The sequence below is a fragment of the Chionomys nivalis genome, chromosome 10 (genome assembly GCF_950005125.1).
Source record: "Chionomys nivalis chromosome 10, mChiNiv1.1, whole genome shotgun sequence".
In the NCBI taxonomy this organism is placed as follows: domain Eukaryota; kingdom Metazoa; phylum Chordata; class Mammalia; order Rodentia; family Cricetidae; genus Chionomys; species Chionomys nivalis.
This window is the reverse complement of record NC_080095.1, coordinates 63,241,519-63,267,871: the sequence shown is the minus strand read 5'-3', so window position 1 is coordinate 63,267,871 and position 26,353 is coordinate 63,241,519. Positions and strand designations below refer to the sequence as shown.

Genomic DNA, 26,353 nt, shown 5'->3' with positions numbered 1-26,353 from the left:
TAAATCAGTTAGCCATAATGGCAGAAGAGTTAACAATGGCATTGGTTAAACACTAATATGGATTACTAAAGAGAGCTTCTATATTAAATATGGGAGAGAGGGCGAGAAAGAATTTCAATAGAAGACTTTTAGTTTCCAGTTTCATCTGCTCAGAGATAAGAGTTGGTTTAGAGTGGACATCTGTCTTTTGTTTAATATTTGTCTTTCTAACAGACTGATTACTGTGCAGAATCATCCCACAACTTCACTTCTATAGCATTTTATTGGCTTTCGTGTTCATGTTTCTACATAGTTCTTTCAGAATTGATTGGTAATACAAGTTCGGCTTAAGTTTTTAACAGCTTCATTCCACTATTGTCTTAAAACCCCCTTCTCAGATTGAGTCTGTGTGCTAGTCTATTCTCATTTGGAGAGGCACTAAGTCGGAAATTTTATTTATTGTAGCATTTGGATAAGATAGATAAAATTCGGAAAAATGCAAGGGGTTAGATTAGTACTTTAATTGTACCCAGAAGCCAAAGTGCATACTGCAATGTACTCTAAAATCTTTCAGGAAAGAAAACATGCATGAGCATGACAGATCAGAAGTAGGCCGAAGGAGAGGGAGGGGAGGAGAGGTTGTAGACAAAGTTAACAGGACGACTTTCTGTGTTTGTTTGTTAACTATTTTACACACGCATTAGTTTCAAAATAAATAGGAAAAGACTTTTTACCAATTATCAGTTTTGTGTTTTGTTTGTTTCTTTGTTTCTAATCTTTCTGTCTACTTTAGCATATTCTGTAGCCACTGAAGAGATTTACATTTGTTTCCTATTTCTTCTCTTCACTTCTTACAATTCCTGGATGACTTTGGTGCCTTCAAAAGTGACATTTCCAGCATCCTTCGTCCTGATTACCATTTCTCAAATTGCATCCCTTTTTTCTAGATGAGACATATCTTGGTCTCTGTACTAACCTGTCACTCATTTTAGAAGCTTTTCATTCCAACATTATACAAGAAATACCTGTTTTGCTAAAATTCTTACCCATTGGAGGCTTGCCAATTAAAGAATAGTTCCTCCTCTCTAATGTGCTGGGATTACAGGCATGGCATGTGCCACCACATCTGGCTTCTAGTTCTGTGTTCCTGTCTGTCTGTCTGTCTGTCTGTCTGTCTGTCTTTCTGTCTCTGTCTCTGTCTGTCTCTCTGTCTCTCTCTCTCTTTCTCTTTCTCTTGTTGGAAGGTCTTGATGGTCAGAGGTTCCTGTCTATAATAGCCTGTCAGCTCTCTCCAAAGCTTGCCAACATTTGGGACACCCTCCCCAGTGAGACTTCCTGCTCTCTACCTGCCCTTATCTGGAGAATGTCTCTAGACTGGGAGGACTGACCTTATCTGAAGACTGTTTCTAAGCCTGGAGGCCTGATTTATCTCTAGCATGACCCTTGGCACAGTTTCCTGCTAGTTTTCTCCTGCTGCACTTATGGTAACTAAGACTTGTACTAGGAGCTTTGCTATTAGATCCACTTCCATTAACCCAGCCTTATGATAGGAGCGTGTCACTTAATTTAGGGTTTGTCCCCAGGCTCCCCAATCCTATATATTTCCTATACTCTGGAATAAAGTTGAGTTGATTCACTGAAGTCATCTCCCGAGGGCTCTTTCAGTTGTATCCACAGCCGTCTGAACCCTGTTCCTGCTTCAACTCACTCTCTGCTTGCGGATGACAATGTAAGAAAGAAGGAGAACCACGTTCTATAGATAGAGAGATCTTTCTCTCTATCTGTATAGATATATCTATACTTATCTATGGATACCTATCTATTGTTATATAGAAATTATAATACAGGCACATCATTTTCCCTTTTCCTTCCTTCAAACCCTATCATGTACCCCCTTGCTTTCTTGTTATATGTGTATGTATATATGCATATATGTAAGTATGTGTGTTCCTAGATATATAAATGAAAACTACTCATTCTGTATAACATTACATGTATGTATATGTTTATACAACTGACCATTTGGTTTTGGTTAACCCAATTGTTGTGATCGTCCTACTCTCTATATTCCTTAGTTGCCTCTGTGTAGGATGGAGGCTTCCTAGGCTTTTCCTGCCCTCTTCAGCAGGTCTTTTGTCATCTTTGTTCAGCTCATAGGAGACTTGATTGGTGTCACTTCTGACATTTTTAGGAGATATAACTTCACAGTAAACTCCCAGTTGCTCTGGCTCTTAACATATTTTTGCTCCTTCTTCCACAATGATCCCTGAAAACTGATTTTCTTTAGGTGTTTTATTCTTACCATCTGTCAGCTTTTTCATTGCCAAACTAATCATTTGTCATTACATTTATTTGCCCAATCTTTCTTTTTTTCATTTTCGGGGCTAATACCTTTGTAAAGTCTTCCTAGAGCTAAATCCTGAGTATGCATATATCTTAATATAATCATTTGTACATCCCTTGCTTGGTCCTTGTTACATTCAAATTTTCAAATCATTATGTCAGTTTCTCATCATAACTGTACTAGAGCCCTTCATAGAAGTGGCTCTTCTCTCCTTCTCTTTGTTTCCCTAGTGCACTGCGACAGAGTATATTGCACTCTGTGGTTCCCACAAATAGTATCAAAATATGATAGAATTCAAAAGATCACATTTTCCATATAATAGTTAAATACTTATATAGGATAATGTAGGAAAGAACATTCAAAGGACTTTCCAATATTTAGCATTAATTTGATGAACTAGTATTTGCCAAACTGATTTTTTTAAAAAAATAAAATAAAATGCAGGCAGGTAGGTGGAAGATTTTTATAAATCAGCCTTGTTTACTCTGAAGTAAAATTAAATTCTCAGTAAAAGTGTATAGATAGTTTGATTTGCAGAGCAGACTCCAAATGTCAGACGAACAATTCAAATTAGGAATCTAAAAGGTTTTATGACTGAACAAAATTAGAAAAAGAGCTAAACTACACAGTATGGGTTCCATATATATACTGTTTCAAATATTAACTTTTGAGAGTGTTTTTTGGAGAGAGAGGGGTATTGTTAGTACATAATCTCACTCTGGAGCCCAGGCTTACCTGAAATTCACTGTCTATCATACCTCCTGCCATAGTCTCTAAACTATTAACATTTTAAAATTAAAACCAACAAGTCTTAGAACGGGGGTTGGATGGTTGCTCTTCCAGAGTACCAGGGTTCAATTCCCAGCACCAACATGGTGGCTCACGACTGCAACTTCTGTTTTAGTAGGTCTGCCACCCTCTTCTGACTTTCATGGGCATACAAGTGATGCACAGATATACATACAAGTAAAACACACACACAATAAAATAATTTTTAAAGAATTAAAAAGAAGTGTCAGAAATCTATGCATTTATTTTACTATTGTTCCAAATATCATAACGACTAAGATCTGGGAGGAAACCAAATGCACTCTTGTGTGGAAGCCTCTATATCTCCTCTAGAAGTTTGGAATGGAGGATGGTCACAGTGAAATGATGGTGATCTATGAAGATTTCAAGGGGTCTTATAATTTGATAGGTTAAATCAGTAGAAAAGTTTTAACTGTCATGGCAAATAGCAAAAAGCTATCAGAAGTAGGTTTAAAAAAACAATGAAGCATCTACAACAAAAACAGAACTTTAGGAATAAAACTTTGGATGGAGAAAGCTGCTAAATTAGACCAAGAAATATATACGTAGATAACTGAACCAAGTTGTAAATAGTGCGATAATTACTTTTAATGGGCCAGAACTTAAGAATCTAACACATTTGATGTGTTCTGTCATAGGAATCTGAGGGCCTTTGTAACCTCAGACTCCTGGATTATCCTGCCCCTTTTACAGAGTCTTTGTTCCTTATAAACAGCAGAACAGCATAGACTCTAAAGTTATTTTTCTTAAACTTAACAATTATAATTTTATTCCTGTTCTTGCTGTATCCCAAACATTTTTTGCAGTGTAAAATAGCTTATCCAATTATTAGTTTTTCTTTTTATTTTTTAATACACTCTTTTCTCATTTTACACACAATCCCAGTTCCCTCTCCCGTCCTCTTGCTCCTCCCACTTTCCACTCCCCTTGCCCCCCCCATCCACTCTTCAGAGAGGGTAAGCCTTCCCATGGGGAGTCAATAAAGTCTGACACATCACTTTGAGGCAGAACCAAGGCCCTCCCCTTTATATCTAGGTTTATCAAGACATCCCTTCAAAGAGAATGGGTTCCAAAAAGCCAATTCAAGCACTGGCGATAAATCCCGGTTCCACTGCCAATGGCACCACAGACTGCCCCAGCCACACAAATGTCACCCACATTCAGAGGGCCTAGTTCGGTCCTATGCAGGTTTCCCCACTGTCAGTCAGGAGTCAGCGAGCTCCTACTAGCTCAGGTCAGCTGTTTCTGTGGTTGGCCCCACAAACAAGAACACCCACATATGTAAAAGAAACATTTCTAAAGCTTAAATCGCACACCAAACCCCACATTACTAATAGTAGGGGACTTCAACATGCCACTGTCACCAATGGACAGGTCTGCCAGACAGTAACTTAACAAAGAAGTAAGAGAACTAATAGATGTCATGACTCAAATGGACTTAACAGACATTTATAGAACATTTCACTCAAACACAAAACACAAAAGAATATACCTTCTTCTCAGCAGCTCATGAAACCTTCTCTAAAATTGATCACATACTTGACTACAAAGCAAGCCTCAACAAATACAAAAAAAAAAAATGGAACAGCCCCCTGTATCTTAATGGATCACCATGCATTAAAATTACAATTCAACAACAACACTAATTGCAGAAAGCCTACATCTCATGGAAATTGAACGATGCTCATTTGAGTCACTCTTGGGTCAAGGAAGAAATAAAGAAAGAAATTAGAGACTTCCTAGAATGAAATGAAAATGAATGCACAACATACCCAAACCTATGGGACACTAAGAAAGCAGTGCTAAGAAGCATAAAGAAAGTGGAGAAATCTGACACAAGTGACTTAACAGTACGTCTAAAAGCTCTGGAACAAGAAGGCACAGACTCACCCAGGAGAAGTAGAAGATAGGAAATAATCAAAATGAGGGCTGAATCAATAAAATAGAAACAAAGAAAACAATTCAAAGAATCAATAAAACAAAGAGCTGGTTCTTTGAGAAAATCAACAAGAAAGACAAATCCTTATCCAAGCCAACCAAAAGGCAGAGAGAGAACATCCAAATTAACAAAATCAGAAATGAAAAGGGAGACATAACAACAGACACCAGAGTTATAATGAAATGACTTTGAATGCAGTTTTTATTACTTGTATAATTATTTTAGTAACTGTAACTACTTTTTATTTGAGTTACATATTCATGATGTACTACAGATAGAATGTCTCTTTAGCACCCCTGAAATGCTCCCTCTTAGAGGTTGAGGATGCCATTCTTATGCCAGGTATTGTAGGAAAGCAGAATTGTGAGTGAGCATGTAAAACAAACCATGGAAGAGTTTTCATGGGGACCTCGGGGGAGGGTTGAAGGGCAGGGGAGAGGCAGGGAGGGCAGCAGAGAAGAATGTAGAGCTCAATAAAAATAAAAAAGAACAAAAATGTCAGGATAATATGTTGAAACGTCATGATTATTTCGTAGTATGCAGTTATGATACAACATTTCTCTCTTACAATTCTTTTCCTCAAAAAAGAGAAATCAAAATAATTTACTAAAATTAGGTGATTTGTGATGTACCAATATGAAATATTTGGGCTCGAAGTTTTTATTGCCTACAGTTAATACAAACAAAAAAATCGAATGAAGTTTTGTGAGTTACTTTCTTTTTGTATACTAATTTCCTTTTATTTTAACATCACTTTTGTGCCTCAAAAGGATTTTGTGTTGGCAGGTTTCATAGTGTATCCCCAAGAATATTTTTTTAAGGCTGAAGAATTATTTCTTCTGGAGTTAATGAAGTACATGTTACAACCAATAGTTGTACCTATAAATCTTAGGAATAACAGTTGATTTTGTATATATGATTTCCTCTGAAACTTTACTATGCCATTTAATATAGTTTATTTCCTTAAATATTGCTTAGTGGATGCAATTTAAATAATTTTGTTATACAATTAAGCATACGAAGTTGATCAACTGTCCTTGTGGTATGATTGCTTATCCTTTGGGTATATGCCCAAAATGACATAGATGGTTCTTGAGGTAGATTGATTTCCAAGTCTCTAAGAAAGTGATTTCCAGTGGGTGCCTTAGAAGTATACACTCCCACCAGCAATGGAGAAGTGTACCCCTTACTCCATATCCTCTCCAACATAAACTGTCATCAGTGTTCTTGATCTTAGCCATTATGACAGGTGTAAAATAGTATCTCAGAGTTGTTTGGAATTACATTTCTCTGATGACTAAGGATGTTGAGCACTTCTTCAAGAGTCTTTCAGCTATTTGAGTTTCTTCTATTGAAAATTCTCAGTTTAGATCTGCAACCCATTTTTTTGGTGAATTTATTTATTTATTTATTTATTTATTTTTCACATATTTAAAATTTATTTTTACTTAAAAATTTCCACCTCCTCTCATTTCCCTCCCCTTTTCTTCATCCCCCTCCCCCTCCCTCTCCAGTCCAAAGTCAGGGTTCCCTGCCCTGTGGAAAGTCCAAGGTCCTCCCCTCTCCATCCAGGTCTAGGAAGGTGAGCATCCATATAGACTAGGCTCCCACAAAGCCAGTATATGCAGTAGGATCAAAACTCAGTGCCATTGTCCTTGGCTTCTCTGTCAGCCCTCCTTGTCAGCCACATTCAGAGAGTCCAGTTTGATCACGTGCTCCATCAGTCCCAGTCCAGCTTGCTTTGGTGAGCTCCCATTAGATCACTCCCACCATCTCAGTGAGTAGGCGCGAGTTTGGTATTTTGATGTTTAACTTCTTGAGTTGTTTATATATTTTGGAGAGCAGCCATCTGTCAGATATGGGGTTGGTGAGGGTCTTTTCCCACTCTGTGTATTGACTGCCATTTTGTCTTAGTACAGAAGCTTTTCAGTTTCAGGAGGTCCAATTTATTAATTGTCCTTCTCAGTGTCTGTGCTGCTGGTGTTATGTTCAGGAAGTAGGCTTCTGTGCCTGAGCTCACTGGAGCTCATGGGTGCTGGACCAACAGTTAGGGAGCCTGCATGGAAGTGACAGGCTCTCTCCATACTTGTGTGACAATCATGTAACTTGGTCTTTTAGTAAGGCTTCGAACAGTGAGAGTGGGACCTCTCCCTGACGCTTAGCTGGCTTTTGGTAACCTGTTCCCCATGTTAGATTACTTCAAGGTAAGGGGAGGAGCTTGGTCCTGCCCTAGTTTGATATGCCATGCTTTATATGCAAGCCCATAGAAGGTCTGCTACTTTCTGAATGGGCATGGAGGAGGAGAGGATGGGAAGGGAGGGAGGTGGGAAGGGGGAAGGGATAGGAAGAGAGGAAGGAGGGGAAAGTGGTTGGTATGTAAAGTAAATGAAAAAGCATGCTATTTAAATAAAATTAAAAAGGAAAAAGCTAAAACAGTATACAAAATATATTTTATAATATATGTATATGATGACATTAATGTTAAAAGTATTCTTACATCCATTTTAATATGATGATGTTACTGAATAAATAATATTCATTGGTATGCCAGGAATTTAGTTGTCAGTGATATTTTATTTACATTATATAGGCAGGAAAGTGTTGTGTTAAATAACATGTACAATATTATACACGTATTAAGGCTATAATTTTCCCCAGGCATTCCGAACCGCAGTTCCATTTTACGGTATTGATTCATTATAGTCATATTCTTATTGTTTGCTACTTTGAGAATAGCATGTTTAAAATCAGTGGCTGTCACAGCAACTGTAGTCATTTAGGCAATGTAAAACAACAGGAGCTGATCCCAGTCCCAGAGACTACAATTCAGTTAACACAGGCATGGCCTGCTCTGCCAACGTCTCAGTGCGTAGCCTGTTTTGTAAGCTATTACTCTAAACAGCTTCTGTTCAGGGAATTGAAAACATGCCTGCAGACACTTAATCAGCTTCAGCAGAGTAAGACTAGTAGCCGTGGTCAAAGCTGTGAGAGTGTTTATTAGTTCAACATGTTTCCTGTCTGGCTATGTCCTTTTATGTGTCATACACTTTGGTTTTTGTGCAGACATAGCCATTTGCCTTACACAAGAGGCTTCAGTGGGAAGTGAGAGTGCTTCAGTAGATAAGCAGCTGACTATGAATTCTGAGCAAAACATGCATGAATTAGGCAATGAAGTCACATCTGAGGACCTTGAACCACCAGCGAGGAACTCCAGGAATATACATGCCATGGAATCTTATCCAGATGAAAGGCCATTTACAAAGTGCAGGTGCGTGTTGATTTCAGTGTTTAATCTAATTGGTAAGAGTTGGAACAACATTTCTTTAATATGTTGTCCCTCTTCTTCATTTCCGCGTGAGATAAATTTAATGTGTCAGTGACTTACAAACAAATTTAGGACCCTACAAGGGCTTTCTGTTTCTACCACGATATTGATATAATGTGTCTAGAGAGCTGAGAGCAACAGCACAAGACAAGTTTAAAGACAGCAATGAAGTTTGGTTCTTCCGCAGTATTATTTCTGTGGCTCTTCCTTCTGAGTATAAGGATATTTGTGAAACTGATAGGAGATATTGTTCACCAAAGCTCAAATCTGTTCAAAGATGTTTTTTGCATCACTCTCTGTTCTTTGGTATAATCTGAACACTTTTAGAGTTAGCTTGTACTCTGTCTACCTTTGGCCTTTCTTATAAATTTACATTCTGCAGCTTTAAATCATCCACTGTGAAGAAATTTGAATCTCTGATGCCTGTGTTTGTTATGAATGGGATTATGCTCCTTTGATAATTGGTCATGTGCAGTAAAGATAGCACTAGATTTGAACATGGCACCATAATTATGTTTTCATTTTTCTAGAGCACTGTTTTAAACGTTTTTTGTGGGGTTGCTGTTCTGTTCGAAATTACTCAGTAAGATATATTCGTTGATATCAATACACAGTAAAATCAATAACTGTATTGGTGTTCTCCCTTCGTGTCAGATTCCTACTTAGATACAATTGGGTGTATATTTTTAAGGTATAGAGGCAAGAATGATGAAATAATGGGTATAATTCATTATGAGAGCATGGTAATAGCCCTTCACTCACTGACTGTCCCAGAACTCCGTGCCAAAGACTGGCTTAGGTGACTTTTAACACCTATCAGAGTTTACATATTAATACCATAACACCAGAAAACAATCCATCTAGGTCTCCTCTCTTCTTTATACTACCTGCTTTCAGGTATCATTATCAACTGTCTTGTAGAATATATTTACTGTGAAGTCTTTGGAGAATAGGTATTAATTTTAATGTCTTCTTTCATTTTAATTAAAATTAATTTTAATTTACTAATTAAAATATTGATATGTTATTCTTTTAATAAAATTGAGAAAATGGTTGTTTCCATTTTCAGGAAAGCAAAAAATATAAGTTGATCCTAAGCAGAACCACAAATCAAAACATTTGTAGCTTCTAAAACCTGAACTCTTTTGTCAAGTATACTTTATCAGATTCTCTTTGGGATCATTATGTGCTACCCAGAAACTAAATTTTCTCCACTGAGAAACTGGTATATCTGTAAGTTGACGTATTTATTGTTTTATAACCCTCATACTTTTAACTACATAAAAAAGTTTAAACTTAAACTTTACATATTTATTGTTAATAAGAAATTAATGCCATTTGTGAAATCCTATATATTAATCATTAATAATGTTCTTTTATTGTAGTATTATGGAATGTGGAAAGAGTGATATGAATTACGAATCTGAGATTTCTCAAGCTATCCCAGACTTAAATGAAGAGACATCGGTAGCATATCTTCAAAAAGAATTGGAAATTCTCAGAACAAGCAATAAAAAGGTATAGAAATATAAAAAGTCTTAATTGCTACAAAAAATGTCTTCGCTGTTGACTATTTCAGTTTTCCCTGTTGTTCATTATTACTCAACTTTATTTTGTGTTTTAATGCCTCAACAGTAGGTTTGTGTTGTCTTGCCATCCAAGTTGGTTCAGTTAAGTGACTGGCTATGAAAATAAGGTTTTTTTTTTTTTGGTCTGTAACACCATTCATTTTCCATAAAACTCTGGTAATTTATGTTGCTACAAAGCAAATATTCAAATTTCACTGTAGTAAAATTTTACTTCAACGTTATATGAGTTACGTTATCAGCTATTTTCATGCTACTTTGTTAATTTTTCTTCATTTTTCTTAGTATCTACACATTCTTTCACTTCAGTGATATATGTAACCAAATGTCAAAGCTGCAAATGATGCTGTATGTTTTGTAACTTATTATACTATTGCATGCATTCAACTCAACGTACATGACATGTTTTGTTTCCTCTGGTTCTTCCTCAACTTACCTCTGGCCTGCAAAAATTTTATTAACTAATATTCAGTGTCTATGGATTCTCTTAAAAATTCTGTATAGTTTTCTGATTTTAATATTTTCATTTTTTGACCTAATCAGACTGAAGCATGAATCTTGTTTCTGAAGGAAAACAACACAGAAGACAAAAGTCATCTGCGTGAGGTGTTTTCTGCAGTTTGATTTAGAACTTATTACATGCAAACTTTTAGTCAGGTGACAGTGCCAATTAAATGAAATATGATGAGATAGTACTCCCAGTCAGGTTTGTATCAGATATTGAGATTATTGACTCAATTGATTTTTTTCAAAATATTGGGCTTACTAAGAGAAGCATAAACCTGCTGCTAGTAATTTAAGGATTGGTAGAGCCATTTAGAATCCTTTGCTTTAAGACAAAGGAATGAATGAAGCAGCTTCTGCAGTAGGTATTTTTAGTGATAATTGGTGTTCTGTTTTATGTCTATATGCACACCTACAAATGTGTAGATTAAAATTTTTCCATTTTTTATATTATTTGAGGTAGTATATTAATGAGTATATGGCAACCTTAATGTTTTCCCCTCACAGTCAGTGTATTTAAGTAATTAAATATAATATTATATAAGGATTTAAGAGCAACAAAATCTTACTTTGAAATGAATTATGTATAGAAGGCGTTTATCAGATAAGAATAATCTTTTAAATTTGTTTTAGCTTCAAGAAAAATTGACTAAAGAAGATAAAGAAAAGAGAAAATTAGAGCTTAAGTTGGAACTCCAGGAGAAAGCCGCCGAGGCTGAAATCGCTGAGAGGACAGCAGGTAGGAGATGGGTGCTGTGTGGAGCTGGAGGTGGCTGGAGAAAGTGTGCTGCTGGATTCTAGCTCATTGCCTTGTTTGCCAAGGGAGGGGAAGCTTTTTTCCCTTTTGGCTGCTTAGAAAATAGGTGGCTTTAACATCCTGGTACTGGTATTAGCGAGGGCTTTACCTGTATTCACACTGATTTGGGCATTAAATGCATTGTTAACACCATGTCAATCCAATCACAAAAAGGTTGTTTGTTTTGTTGGAAGGGCCTGAACAAACAAGGGGAAATAATGACTACCAGTGCCTCTACCTTTCAACCAGCAGTTCAAATACCACTTATTGTTTTAGCTCTTGGAGAGGAAATACTTCTCCTTTGTATTAGATAGATAGCACTATATTCATTACCAATGGAAACCTACCTTTGATTTTTTTTTTAAAAAAACCTGTTTTATACATCTAGTAGGTTAACATCTGATGATGTAGATGATGACAGAGATAATGTTTTCCCTGAGATTAAAGTGAAAGGTTGCCACATTTTAATGTTGTACAGAACTGCCTTAGGTTTTGGAAACTGTCTTACTCATGCACAGGTCTTTGCATGGAGAAAATTTTAAGGCATATTTACATGTTAGAGATATGTCACTGGATTCTGAAGTCAGTGATCTCCATCTGTGTAGTCATCGTAGCTTTTTCTTCTTGCACTATTTTTCTGTGTTAAGAAAAGTGAAATTTGTAAAATGATACATAAGCATTTAGAAGTATTTTATAGATTACTTGTTCAACAATTGTATATTTTATGAAACTATTTGGTGATTAATTTCAGGTTATAATTATGTTTTATAAACTACTTAACTTGTTTACATATATAAAAGAATTGTGGAATTTTAGGTCAGAGAGATGATTAATATGTTTATTTTCAAAATATTAATGTGGGTGATAATTATAAATAAATATTCCTGTGACAATATAATTAATATTAACACAAATAATCTATATGAATACTGGGTGGCAACTTTTCTATTAATGACAAACAACTATAAGCTTTTTGTTTCTTTTTGATAGGGAGATGTAAGAATATATTTTAAGGAAAATTAATACATTAAGATGAATAATATAAGCAAAAATTTAGAACAATTGGGAAGTTCCTAAATTTTTATAAAAATCATATATGTATACACTAATTACTAGGACAGTACTATAAGATTTATTTTGAAATATATGCATCTTAACTTTCTAAATGTACTACAGAAATAGTTAAATATTTTGGGGGCTATAATGAATAGTAATGATTTAATGCAACTAAGTAGCCTACCTCTTAAAGAGACTCATTGAGCAGTAAAATATACTATTTAATTTTTGAATAATACAGTTCAGTATGTAGTTCAAATTTTTATGTATTGATATATTTAAGAATTTTTGATTGAACAATTTGAATAATACATACAAAATGGAAGGAATTCAATTGTTCTAATTAGTGATGTTTTCTTTCATTAATAAAAGAATATTGTTTTAGCCTATGTGAGGTGTTTTAAATCTCTTATTTGCAACTAGCTGATGAAAATACCTGGATTAAATAGTTTCCCTGAAACATAACAATGGACTCAAGAGACTAAAACGAACAGGGAAAACCTTTCATTGATTTGAAACTCTAAAAACTTCTATTCCTAGTTTATTCTTGAAATTTTCATCATTTCTAAATAGATACAAAGTTTTAATAAACCCATATTCTATCTCATATGTGTGAAGAGCATTCCAAAGCAAAACACTAGGAAATAAAGCAATTACATCAGCAGAGTAATAGAAAGAGAAGCAATGCAGGACTTTGATTATATGTTAGCGATGCTTTGTATCTTGTAACATAAAAGAACTAATAATACAGGTAAGTGCGGATGCTTGTTTTTATTACTGTACTTCACATTTTATTTTAATATGTGTATTTGGTGAAGTATAAGATAAGTATACATGTATCGTATCTATTATAATGTTTGTGAGCAAATTATTAATGTTTACAAAACAGCTTCCATAAAAAGGTAAATACTGGATGAACACCAAACTAAATGCTGAAAATAACAAATATGATGCAAAAACATTTATAGGTTTAAAATTTTTAATACGTGGCAAATAATCTTCCTACTAGACATTTTCTTGTATATAGGATATAAAAATTTATAAGAATGCTTTATTGTGTTTGTTCTGATTAAAAAAATATTATAAAATCTAATGATGGAATTATTACATGAATTTGATACATGTAACACAATAATAATAAATTTTAGCACTATTTGATAACATGCAAGTCTTTTATATCCCAAAATTAAGTTAAAGAAGTAGTAAGAAAATAGAATTTACAACAATATTGTGCTAAGGGGCTGGAGAGATGGCTCAGAGGTTAAGAGCACTGGCTGCTCTTCCAATAGGTCCTGAGTTCAACTCCCAGCAACCACATGGTGGCTCACAACCATCTGTAATGAAACCCTGTCTCGAAAAACCAAAAAAAAAAAATATTGTGCTAAAAGAAGCAATCTTTATGCATATATATTGAATGAAATTTGTTGGTCTTTTAATGAAGCTGAGTTGGGATTTCCCAGGACCTAGTAAAAAATCAGATGGATCATGGCCCGGAACACTAGTGCTGGCGAGGGGGAGAGAAGTCCCCGGAACCCGCTGCTATAGCTAGTCTTGTGAAACCATTCAGCTGCAGGTTTGGTGAGTGGCCTGTCTTTAAAAGATAAGACCTAGAGCAATGATGGAAAACACCTGACAGAGCTGCTGGCATTTACCTACCCACACCCCATTAATGATCCACTGTGGATACACTTTAAGGGAAAAACCCTGAAAATTATGTTAGAAAATTTGGAGACAAGGCATTAGATTTAAGAAAAATTGCTGTTGATAAGTATATATGTCATAGATTTTTACTAAATTGTAAATCCAAAATTAGAGAAGTAGAAAAAGTTTAGGTTTGTCTAACTATGGAAAGCCTTCATGTATATTGTTATATAGCTTCCTTTGTTTCGCTGTTCATTTTTACACAATATGAAGATTATCATTCTAAATGTTCTCATGAGCATTTGAAGCCTGGTTCTGTCCACTGTCACAAGAAATCTCGGATGCTTTGTCCTTATTTGTCTCTCCTATTTAGGAGCGTCATTATCATCACAGTCACTGATACTTTCCTAGATTCTAAAATGCTTTTAGGAACAATGCAAATTTCATTACAAATCAAAGAGCTGTATCTTGAGGCTTCATTATGAACTAGGTAATGATGGTACATCAGAAAAAGAGTAAAAAATTTGAACTGTTAATCATTTCTTTCTGACTTGCAAGCACTTTTAAATCATAATACTTCATTCACGTATTGGTTATGGTTAAGTGTTCAGACTTCGGGGTCATACTTTTTTTCCAATGTTTTTCTCACATGTATAATGACAGTCTCACTCAGCATTGGTTAAAATCTGTTGTTAGGTGACTTTTAGTTTTAGACTGATGCTTGTGAAGTGCTTTGCTCATAGAAGGTCTCAGTAAATGACACTACGTTGTTTTCTGGAGCTCTCCATCAAGTAGACACCATGCAAGTGCTCATAACAGGTAATGGCTCTGTGTTTATACTTAGTCTGTTTTATAAAGAGTTATATTTATTTTAAATATTATTAATTATTTAATTTGACTTCCATAGCTTTTCATTCCCCCTAATTTTCAGACTTAAACGTTTAAAGCCTGAAAAAGTTTGGTACTATCTAGAAGAAACTAGGTTTGACCCCTCACCAGCTGCAACACTAGAGAGCAAGGTGCTGTACCTTGCCTGGATGGTACTTTAGAGCCAAACCTGTGTGTGGAGGTGTGGAAGAGGCAGCCCCGCATTCGTGGGTCAGGGAGAGCTGGCCCCACTACTCATTTGCAATGCAGTGGAGTGGATGGGAGAGAGATGCCCTCACCCCCACTCAGACGCATATCAGTGCCTCAGGCAGGTGGAAGAGCTGGCCCTGAGGTCATAAAAGTAGGAGGACTGTCACTACCCCTCATCAGCTGTAGCACTCAGAATGACCCTTACACTTCACCTGGGCAGCGCAGTAGAGCTGGCCCTGAAAGTACAGGTGTGGAAGAATGGACCTTGAGGATGTGAAAGCAGGAGAAATGGCCATGCCCCATGCTCATTGCTGCAAGGGGTCAACTAGCCAAGGTCATGCTCGAAAGTTCACCCTGGTGGTAAAGACAGTAGATTTGGCAAGCTGTCAAATCCTGCAACTAACTACCCAGGCCCAGAACCAGGGTTATGTGTTGGCCCACCCCAACATCCACTCCATCTGTGATCTGCTTCAGCATGGGAGGGGGTGGGGGTCCTGCAGATCCAGCCGCTGCAGGATCTCCACAACACAGTGCAGCAACAGGATGTCCAAAAAGAGTTCCAGTGTTAATGGTATAGTAGAGACCAGGGGCTTCCCCGACCTATGATCCTTTGGGATGAACACCTGCATGGAAAAACTATAAATAAAGGAGTTTATTATGTAACTCACTGTGTCACACTACAGCTTCCATGATGAGAATTTCCCTTTCTTCCTGATTTTTTCCTATTTTCTCTTAAATTTTATTTAGTTTTATTGGTGCTATGGTGGGGGATATGTGTGGAATCAGGGGGCATGATGTAAAAGGCACAAAGAATAAATAAAAAGAAAGTTTTAAAAAAGAATCTATGTTTGGTGTTATGGAATTGTTATTGTAGTATTTGGGAGGATCCCAGTTCAAAACTAGCCTGAGCTATATATATATATATTTCCTCAGGGGAAAAATAAGTGACCTTTACAAGTAAAGAAAATAAAGGAGAAACGTGTAGTAATGAGGTTTTACTTAGCTTTAGAGAAGTCTCTCCATATGTTAAGAAATGTTTGTTTTATTGTTCCTATTAAGGACTTTTTATTCATTTTGACTTATTTAAATTACACATATTTAATATTACTTGAAGACGTCATTGCCAAACCTGTGTATTTTAGAGGAAAAGTAGCTGAAATATTAAATATTTACACTTTTAAAGTATCTTTTTTCAACTAAAATGAGGTGGCTGAACTCTAAACATTTTAAAGATTGTTTTAAGTCAGCTGAGGGAATAGTAAGACATAATGTTCTGTTCCCTGATTGCATCTGCTAATTTCTTTTATGCCAGTGATGTCTTTTTAACTTTCAAAAATATGTTGCTCACTTAAATATTTTCTCTATTCTAGAATTTTAGTGGTGTTTCCTGGTGCTTATTGTCTCTTTTGTATTATTATTATTATTATACAGATACTGTGAAAATTTTATATAACAGTATTTTTCAGTACTCATTTATAATTTTTAAAATATATTTCTTTGAAGCCTTGTTTTTTTATTTCTTAAAAGCTCACATTAGAGCCTCTGCTTTATGTGTTAGTTATTTTTCTTTCTTGAATGTCATCCATTAAAGATTAGCTGTGGAAGGTTGAAGCATGGAGAGATTATGAATGACAGAACAACTCCTGTAGAATAATAATCAGTTTTTGGTATTTAATGCTGTTTGACTTTTGCAGACACATTTCTTATTAACCTTTGGTACAAAGAGAAATCCAGGTTCCTGATATCTCATGGAGAAGATGAATTTGAGATCCTCTTCCAATTAAACTGAAATAAAGACAATATTGGATTTTAGCCAAATGATCTCCTTAGTTTTTAAGCCTCATGGTTATAAGTCTCTCTGTCTATCTGTGCATCTGTCTGTTTATCTATCTATCTATCTATCTATCTATCTATCTATCTATCTATCTATCTATCTAATCTATCTATATTACTGTATTTTAACATATAATATAATGGGTGTATGTCATAGCTTCCTTGTATTGACAGTGCAGTCCCTTTCCTTACAGTACCTTTTCTCTTTAAATACAGATTCTTTTCTAACCAGCTCATTTACATTATTGAATATATAAAGATAGTTCATTTTTACTACAGTACAAAATTTAAATTTGCTTTTCTGAAGAGCATAGAAGTTTTGTTGTGATTATTAAGAGGATGAAAACATAGTCCTTGAATCTTACAACCCCAGTTTTTCTATTCAGTGACAATATAAATGCTTAAAATATAAATTATATAGCCACATACGTGAAGACTCCCAACTTGATAATGTGAAAAAATAAAAGTTATGTCACATAAAATACTCACCTTTTCCCCTGGAACTCACATAAAGGTGGAAAGAGAAAAGCAACTCCACACAAGACTTTCTTGAACTTCCACACACACCCTGTGAAACAAACATACCTTACATACACACAAGCATAATGGGCACACACAATAATAATAAATATTTTTTAATTTCTAAAATCTTGAAATATCAAATCCAGACATAGAAAGTTGTAATATTCTGTTCTGCAGAAGCGGTTGTGGCAGTGACGCCAGCATTGTGATGCTGCTGAGAGAAGCATCAGGCAGCCTGGAGTGGGGCTTGCTCACTCGTTTCTGGCCTGAGGCAGTCATTATTTTAAAGTGTTTGACAAAGAGTTTATGCTAAGGAAGGTAAATTATGTGTGTAAACACATCTTATATCCACAGTTAGGAATGTTCCCGTGGTCCTCTCTTGACACTGTTGTCTATTTGCAAGGACACCATTTGGCATTACTGTGTCTCCAAAAGTTGCTGACCCTCCTGTGAAGCTGGAGATTTGTTTGTAATGGCCTAGCTTTCACGAGATATTTTCTACATAGCACGTGTTACTTGTGATTTGGGGATGCTGATTGTCTTCGGTGGCATCATTGTGAGAAATTCTGCTCATTTCTCTCTCTTTAAGTCAGCCTGTTCAATTTTTAAAATTAATTTTTTAAAAGAATCTTTTCTCATTTTATATACCTATCCCAGTTCCCACTCCCTCCCCTCCTCCCGCTCCCCCACCTTCCTCCTCCCCACCTCCATCTACTTCTCAGAGATAGTAAATCTTCCCATGGGAAGTCAAAAAAGTCTCACACTTCTTTTCTGAAAGTAGGTAACAGTTGTGTACTTTGGGCAATCTGTGGGGTCACTGACAGTGGGACCAGGATTTATCCCTAGTGCTTGAGCTAGCTTTTTGGAGTCTGTTTCTTTTGAATACCTATCTCAGCCAGGGGGTAGGGCCTTGGTCCTGCCTCAGCCTATCCTATTTAAATAGCCGCCACACAGACATTATGAGCAGATACTTCTTTCTGAGAAATATCAATCTTTCAAATTAGGTTACTTAGAGAATCATGATTCAATGTTTAAACTAGAATATTTTTCAATACACTGTCTCTTTCCTACTATGTCTTAAATGCAGCTTTAAAATGTAGAATATGGGTTTGTCAATAGACTTGGGTCTGCTAAGAAAATATGTACCCTGCTTTGACTCAATAAACTCATGCTTAGTATGGTTCAGCTTCTTCATATTTACTCTTGCCCATATTAGAAAACAATTAGCTTACTAAACAAATTTGAGTATTTGATAGTGGTGGGGTGAGGGTGATCCTCTCTGAATCTTCCTCATTTGAGTAAGAATTATAGGGTATTTGATAACCATGTTTAAAAATGGAGATATCCAAATATTATTGTAAACACCCAATGATTTGTTTTACCTACAATATAAGTATTTTACTTGGTTGGCTTACATAGTAGCTAATAATATTTGTTAATGTAATTTAACTGCTGTGAACCTTTACTGAACAAATATTGAAATTTATTCAAGTCAAAGAAAGAATCTCTAATGACTTTTGTTAAAGCTTCTATTTAATAGTTAAGGAGAAAAGTTTGTATGACATACGAGATGCAATTAACAGTAGATTTTACATTTAATAAAAAGAAAGAAGCATGCGTATTTGCTTTATTCATTCCATCATAATTTGCATTAGAGCTGTGGGTGTTTAATGAGCAAATTCCAACTAAAATGCTATATTGATTTTCTAGTGAACTTTGTAATAGTCATCTACCTTGGAAAAGCTCAGTGTTTACAATTAAGTTTTCTTTACTAAAAATATTTGAGAGTTGCATATTGATCCTTTAAAAGTACAGGATTCTAGAAGGAATTGGGTGATTTATAAACTCCCAAATTTACATATTACCTAAAAGATGTTTTTAAATGTCTATTCAATAATGCCTTAATTTTGAATACATTTTTATTAATTATATTACAAGATTTAATTTCTAAAAATTCTATTTGTATGAGTGTTTGCCTCCATTTATTTTTGTGCACTGTGTGTGTGGTTGGCCTCTCAGAGACCAGACGAGAGCACCAAATCCCCTGGAACTCATCCTGAATCACCTGATGTGGATACTGGGAACCAAACCTTGGTTCTCTGAAAGAACAGAAAATGATTTTAAGTGATGTGCCATCTCTCTAGTCCTATAACCAGATTTTGAATGTGGCATATGTGTGTGTTTGGAGCATTTTAAATATAGCATTCAATTATCCATGTGTTAATCTTCAAATACACATATGGATACTTGGATCTTAAGTAGTCTTATAAAATTAAAACTATTTAATCATATAGGATCAAATAAGCATTTTAGCTTGAATCATAGAGATGAGTAGACATTCTTTTTTTATCAGGTACTAACATCTTACGTAAAATGAAGTGAAACATGCCGTATATGAGCTGTCTTGTGTTGTTGACTTGTATAGGGAAACATGAGTTCTAATCCACCTTGAGCTATATACAAATATCCTGTCTAAAAAAATAATTTAAATTTCACAACAAATCTGCTCACATTTTATTTATATAAATAGGGAATTTTCAGTAGGAAATCTGTTGGCATTTAAAATGTAATCAGTATTTTATGTTGTATACTAAAAATATTCCACAGTTTTTAAGATGATATGATATATGTGTGCTAATTTGTAATTTCATCACTATTTTACATCCTGTCTGGCTTGCATATTTATTACATGTAGTTTATAATGGAAAATGAGAATAGCATGATGCTTTGCGAGAACTGTGTCATCATGGTATATTGCCTGCAATAAACTATGGATAAATTTTCTTTTTGCCTTTCTTATTTTGCTTGCTACTATAAAATATTGAAAAAGAGGAATTTTGAATTTATTATATATAAATTTTCAAAATTACAGTTAAATTTTTTAGGTTTGCTTGTTTTATGTGTATGACTCTTTTTGTCTAAACAAATATATATGTATCATATGCATGCCTGGTGCCCACAGAAGTCACAAGTAGGCATTGAATTCCCTGGAAACGGAGGTTTGGATGATTGGGAACAAAACCCAGGTTGGCTGCAAGAGCAACAAGTGCTCTTAACTCCTAAGCAGACTTTTCCACACCCAAATCACATTTTAATTGTTTGGAACTAAGTCATATTATGAGTATGTGTGTTAAGTGTCTTGACAGTAGTGGAATTAAAATATTATTTGTTTAGGATCCTCTTGACTTGTTTATTTGATCAAGAGCTCTTTGTCTAATTTAGACAAGTGATGTTATTTTTGTCTTTTTATATACAGACTCTATGACTAAAATAATTTCAGATATTTATAAAACCAATATAGCTGAACTTTTGGAAAGTGATAATAAACAAGATGTATCTTGTCATATACCACGCCACTTCTATACCATATAAGACAGTGTTTTTCTAAGCAATTAAGAGTTGTGGTTGTGGGAAGACAGTTGTTTAGTGGAAGAAGGGAAAGTAAATATTTTAGGGCACTGCCTCTTGAATAGAAGTTTCTGTCTCAGTGGGTGGGTGCACCCCTCGCGGTTCTGACTTCCTTGCTCATGTTCTCCCTCTTTCTGCTCCTCATTTGGATGCTCACCCTCCTAGACCTAGATGGAGGGGGGAGGACCTTGGACTTTCCACAGTGCAGGGAACCCTGTCTGCTCTTCGGACTGGAGAGGAGGGGGAAAGGAGTGGGGGGGAGGGGGAGAGGAGTGGGAGGAGCTGGAGGGAAATGGGAGGCTGGGAGGAGGCAGAAATTTTTTTTTTCTTTTTCAATAAAAAAAAAAGAAGAAGAAGAAGTTTCTGTCACAGTTGATGATGACTTCATTCATGGTAGAAGAATAGTATAGATAAGGCCAGCTATCTAACAGGAGGAAACAGAGGAGCTTAAATGATGATGTGAGAGCACTCTCTAACTCAGTGATTCTCAACCTTCCTCGTGCTGTGTCCATTTCATTCAGATCCTCATATTCTAGTGATCCTCCAACCGTAAAATTTTTGTTGTTATTTCATAACTGTAATTTTGCTACTGTTACGAATTGTAATGTAAATACCTGATAGCCAGGATATCTGATATACAACCCCTATGAAAGGGTCATCCAACCCCCAAAGGGGCTGTGACCCATACGTGGAGAACTGCTGCTGACACATGTGTTAATTATTGTGATATGGTCTGCAGGCACTGCTTTAAATTTTTCACATGGCTTTTTACATGTTATTTTACGTTTTTTTCAGGCAAAATATTTCTGATTTCTGTCATGACATTTTCCTTGATACATAGGGAAATAACAACAGCTGATTTAATATCTGAATTTTAAGGTTAGTTGTCATTCTTTAGATTTTACTTTATACTATATTTGTCTAAAGGTGTGTGTGTGCGCATGCACCACATGTGTTCAGGTGTCATTAGGGCCAGAAAAGTGTATTGATTCCCTAGAGTTGGATTAATGGCAGCTCTGAGCTGCCCACCATGAATGTTGAGAACCTGTGGTGACTAATCTTGATTGGTTGCCAACTTGACCACATCAACTAAAACTCATGCAGCTGTGGACACCAATGAGGGATTTTTCTTCATTGGATCATTTGAGATGTGGAGGTCCACCTTAAATCTGGGCCACACCTTCTGGTAGCAGCATATATAATATGCCAGCAAGGAGTGCCTGCTCCTGGGGCATTCCTTGCTAATATTAAAGCTAGTATTAAAGGATTCCAGCTTATTCTGAAGACCAGCTGAGACATCTAGTCTTATGTACTGAAGATATATCATATACTAGGACTTTCCATTGGGAGACAACCATTATTGGACTATTTAGACTATACCCTGTAATACATTCTAATAAAATACAACACACACACACACACACACACACACTATAAATTCTGTTCCTCTAGAGAACCCAGATAAGTACGTTATTGTAACCGGAAGTTGTTCTACAGCAGCAGAAGTATAAGGATGAATTTTTAAAGTAGCTCTCTGGAACAGACTTCTAATTTGCAGACACCTACAATTAGGAAGCCTGTCCTAGACTCTGAGAGAGCACCGACATCACATGGTGTGAAGTAGTTAACAAACTTACAGAGACAAATGCATTAGATTATCCTGATTCACCTATTGTGAGAAGGGAGTAATTTAGTGACCATATACAGAAAAGCTTAGACTATTTGTGGGAAATAATAGTACTGGCTGGTGACTCATGGACTCTGCATAAAATGACAGGAAAAGAATGATGTCTGTGATAAAATTAGCCAACTTCTAGCATCTCAGGATACAGTGACAAAGGAAAAGAATGAACTTGATGATGAAATTGATGAGATGAGATGAGAGTTAACAATCTGAAGTTCTCTAAGTGTGTCCTGGAAGAGAATCCTTTCTTTGGCAGCCATAGAGCTTAAACTGCAGAAAATGAAACCAAGGCCCTCTTCATAAGGTTGTTTAAATTACAATGAAAATCTAACTTCTAGTCTCAGAATCCCAGAGGAACTAGACAACAACGAGGACCTAGGAGACATACATGGATAGTAGGAAAAGACAAGATCTCCTGAGTAAATTGGGAGCATGGTGACCTTGGGAGAGGGTTCAAGGGGAGGGGAGAGGCAGGGAGGGGAGCAGAGAAAAATGTAGAGGTCAACAAAAATCAATAAAAAGAGTGGTAAAAGTTAAAGGCCCTAATTGTTACAGAATGGGATCCTATAATTTGGAATGGAGATGTGTAGGAAGACTCTCCTGAGGCTGAGACTTTGAACCCTCAGATTCCTCTCCACCCTTAGCAGGGGATGCACTTTCCCACCCCCTGTAGTACCACTCTTTCTGCCTTTGCCTGAGGAAATTAATCTTTCATTGCCTGCATAACTGGCAGTGACTTTCCCTGAAGGAAATACCAGGCAGGATAATCCTCAAGGTTTAGCAGTGGTTGGCTATACACCATACCCAGAGTGAAGACAGAGGGAGGGAGAAAGTGTAGTCCATGATAAAGTGTGGCATACCACCAAAAAGCTTGTGAGTTTACTAATTCATTCAATCAGTATTTTGGGGAATATGTGTGGGAATGGATTTTAAAGATGCATAATAATTGTAAAAGGAGCACTAAATTGGACCAGTATATGTTTATTGATATGGCCCCACAGAGTGACGGTACTAGGTTTAATGAGAACATATGTATGATTTAAAAACTGTGTCAAAAATTTATCTGCTTGGTTAGAAGCATTTGTTAAAAGGGTCTACTGAAAAGGAGGAGGAGATGACAGCCATGTCTGCTTAGTGTTGGTGAAGGGATTTTAAGGCTCAGGGAAATTGCAATGCTAGAGTGGATACACAATGCAAAACCTAGTTTTCTACATTCAGAACACCCAAAAAACATGCCCTTCACTATCTTATAAGATGAAAAGTGGTAAGAGGAGCACCAGCACGTTTGTAGAACCTTGTTCTTCCCCTTGTGTCAGATCTTAGGGTTGTAGATATTGCTCCTCTGCTGAATGATATAAATACAGTGGATCTCATTGAGCCCAGAGTAGCAGGTGCCAGGTGGCTGAACTGAATCACCAAAGACATGTTTATAAATGCTTCTTAATATTTAAAGGGCGATATGCTATAGAGATTTGCATTAGTATGGATCTTGGTTTGTTGATACTAATTTAAGGTCAATTTTGTTATGTGGCATAGTTACAATGACTATCACCCCTAGTTAGGAAAGTTTCTGCTTTCTGTTCCATGAACTGAAATTATGCTAGCCTAGAAATTTTGGTTCCATAAGGAAGAGTGTTTATGCCAGGAACCATAAAAAGCCTTCCATTGAACTGGAAATTCAGACTTCTTCATAATCACTTTGGGCTTCTTATGCCTTTAAACTAACAGGTTAAGAAGAGAATAATAGTGTTTGGTAGAGTGATTTGATAGGGAGAAATTAGATCACTTCTCCACATTGGAGGTAAGAATATTGTGTCTGGAGTACAGAAGATCATTTTGGGTGTCTCTTGTTGCTACTCTGCCCTGGGATTATAAAGTCAGTGGGAATCTTACAACAAATAACCCCATCGAGCCATGTTGACAAACAGCTTTTGGATTGAAGGTATGGGTCTCTCCTCTAAGAAAAGTTCCAAGACCTACTAAGGTGTTTGCTGAGGGTAGAAGTAATACAAAATTGGTAGTAGAGGATGGTAGTTCTAATTATCAGCTATTCCATGTCACCAGTAGCATAAATGAGTATTAAAATTGAAATGAGTGTTTCTGTCATGTGAATGTGCTATGAATAGTTATATACATATAAAGCAGATAATTGTGTTTTCTTCCTCTGTGTTTTTATCTAGTAATGGAACATCAAACGAGACATCAGTGATTATTTTTAAATTATAAGATACTGGAGAATGTTCCTCAAGGGAATTTGACCCCTAGTCTAAAGTTCATAATGCATTTAAAGTTGTACATGGGAGAGTTATGTCATGTTAGGTGTAATTAATTATTGTTTTCTTTGGAAATTAAAGATGATCTAGGGAATATGAGTGGGTGTCATATTGACAAAGGGTGGACTTGTGATGGCTAATTCTGCCTTTCAACTTGAATATATATGGATTTAACTTCAACCCAAGCAGCTAGACACACATGTGAGGGATTTTTCTTCCTTGTATCATTTGAAGTGGGAAGACCCAACCTATAAGTCTGGGTCATTTGAGATCTGAAGACCTATCCTAAATCAGAGCCACACCTTTTGTGGCAGCTTGTCTAACGGGACAAAGGACAAAGGAAGCTCTTTGCTTTGGTGTGCTTACATCACTCTTCTGGGCAAGTTCATCTGTCCTGATGTTGAGCCATTCCATGCTGATATAAGAGCATACTTCTTTTGGATTTAAACTTATACTGAAGACCAGCTAAGACATCCCAGCCTTGTGGCCTGAACAACTGTTGGTTACTTGGAATTTTATCAGGAGGCAGTCTGATTTTTAATATATTAAATTGCTTTCCATGAAAACCCCATCAATGTTCAAGCTTTTGTTTTCAGTCACAAAACTCTTTAATGAAACTCAGGAATATTCTGTTATTTTCACTCTAATATTTCCCATTTCTGTTGTTTTTTTCTTCATTGCTTATGCTTACCTCTTTTTATCATTCTTTCATCTAAAGATTTTCTTTCTCATTTCCTTTTAGTTGCATTTATTGACTTATATTCATCCCTTCAAATTAGGATTGTTTTTCACTTCAACCTCATTAATGGGGGTCATGTTTAGACAGCCACATTGGTGAGATGTTGGGGGGTACAGCTTCTGGCACTACTAGGAGATACGAACTCACAGTGTTCCTCTGGCTTTTGCAGTCTTTCTGTTTCTCTTCTCGGGATGTTCTCTGAACCTTAGGTGAAGGAGTTATTTTGTAGTTATATCAGTTAAGACTGAGACTCACAACTTTTCATTTTGATTGGTTGTAGTTTTCTGTATTGGTCTCTGTCTGTTACAGAGAAGGTGTTTTTTCCCCATTCTTTTTTAAAAATTTATTTATTTATTACAAATTTCCACCTCCTCCCCTCCTCCCATTTCCCTCCCCCTCCCCCCACTCCCCCTCCCTCTCTAGTACTAAAAGAAGTCAGGGTGCCCTGCCCTGTGGGAAGTACAAGGCCCTCCCCACTTCATCCAGGTTTAGGAAGGGTGAGCATCCAAACAGACTAAGCTTCCAAAAAGCCAGTACATGCAGTAGAATCAAAACCCAGTGCCATTATCATTGGCTTCTCAGTCAGCCCTCATTGTCAGCCACATTCAGAGAGTCCGGTCTGATCACATGCTTGTTCATCTCAGTCCAGCTGGCCTTGGTGAGCTCCCATTAGATCAGTTCCACTGTGCTGAGAAGTGAGGACTACGCTGATCTGTGGGTGTAAGGACAAGTCTTTGAAATGTAGTTAGGGGTTATGCTAGTTTAGTTACATGGTAGTTGTTTGTCCTCAGGATGCTTCTTTACCACCACTTTTAAGTAAGCCAATAGCTGTCTTGA

General features: G+C 36.2%; 1 protein-coding gene across 1 annotated transcript in view; it reads left to right on the top strand.

The window, feature by feature from the left end:
- Mipol1 (mirror-image polydactyly 1) overlaps positions 1-26,353 on the top strand; it is a 233,773-nt gene that overhangs the window by 51,944 nt on the left and 155,476 nt on the right. The window contains exons 2-4 of the mRNA XM_057782609.1: positions 8,136-8,340; positions 9,783-9,915; positions 11,121-11,226. Coding sequence (XP_057638592.1) covers positions 8,207-8,340; positions 9,783-9,915; positions 11,121-11,226 — 373 coding nt within the window. The 5' untranslated portion in view covers positions 8,136-8,206. The remainder of the gene's footprint in view (positions 1-8,135; positions 8,341-9,782; positions 9,916-11,120; positions 11,227-26,353) is intronic.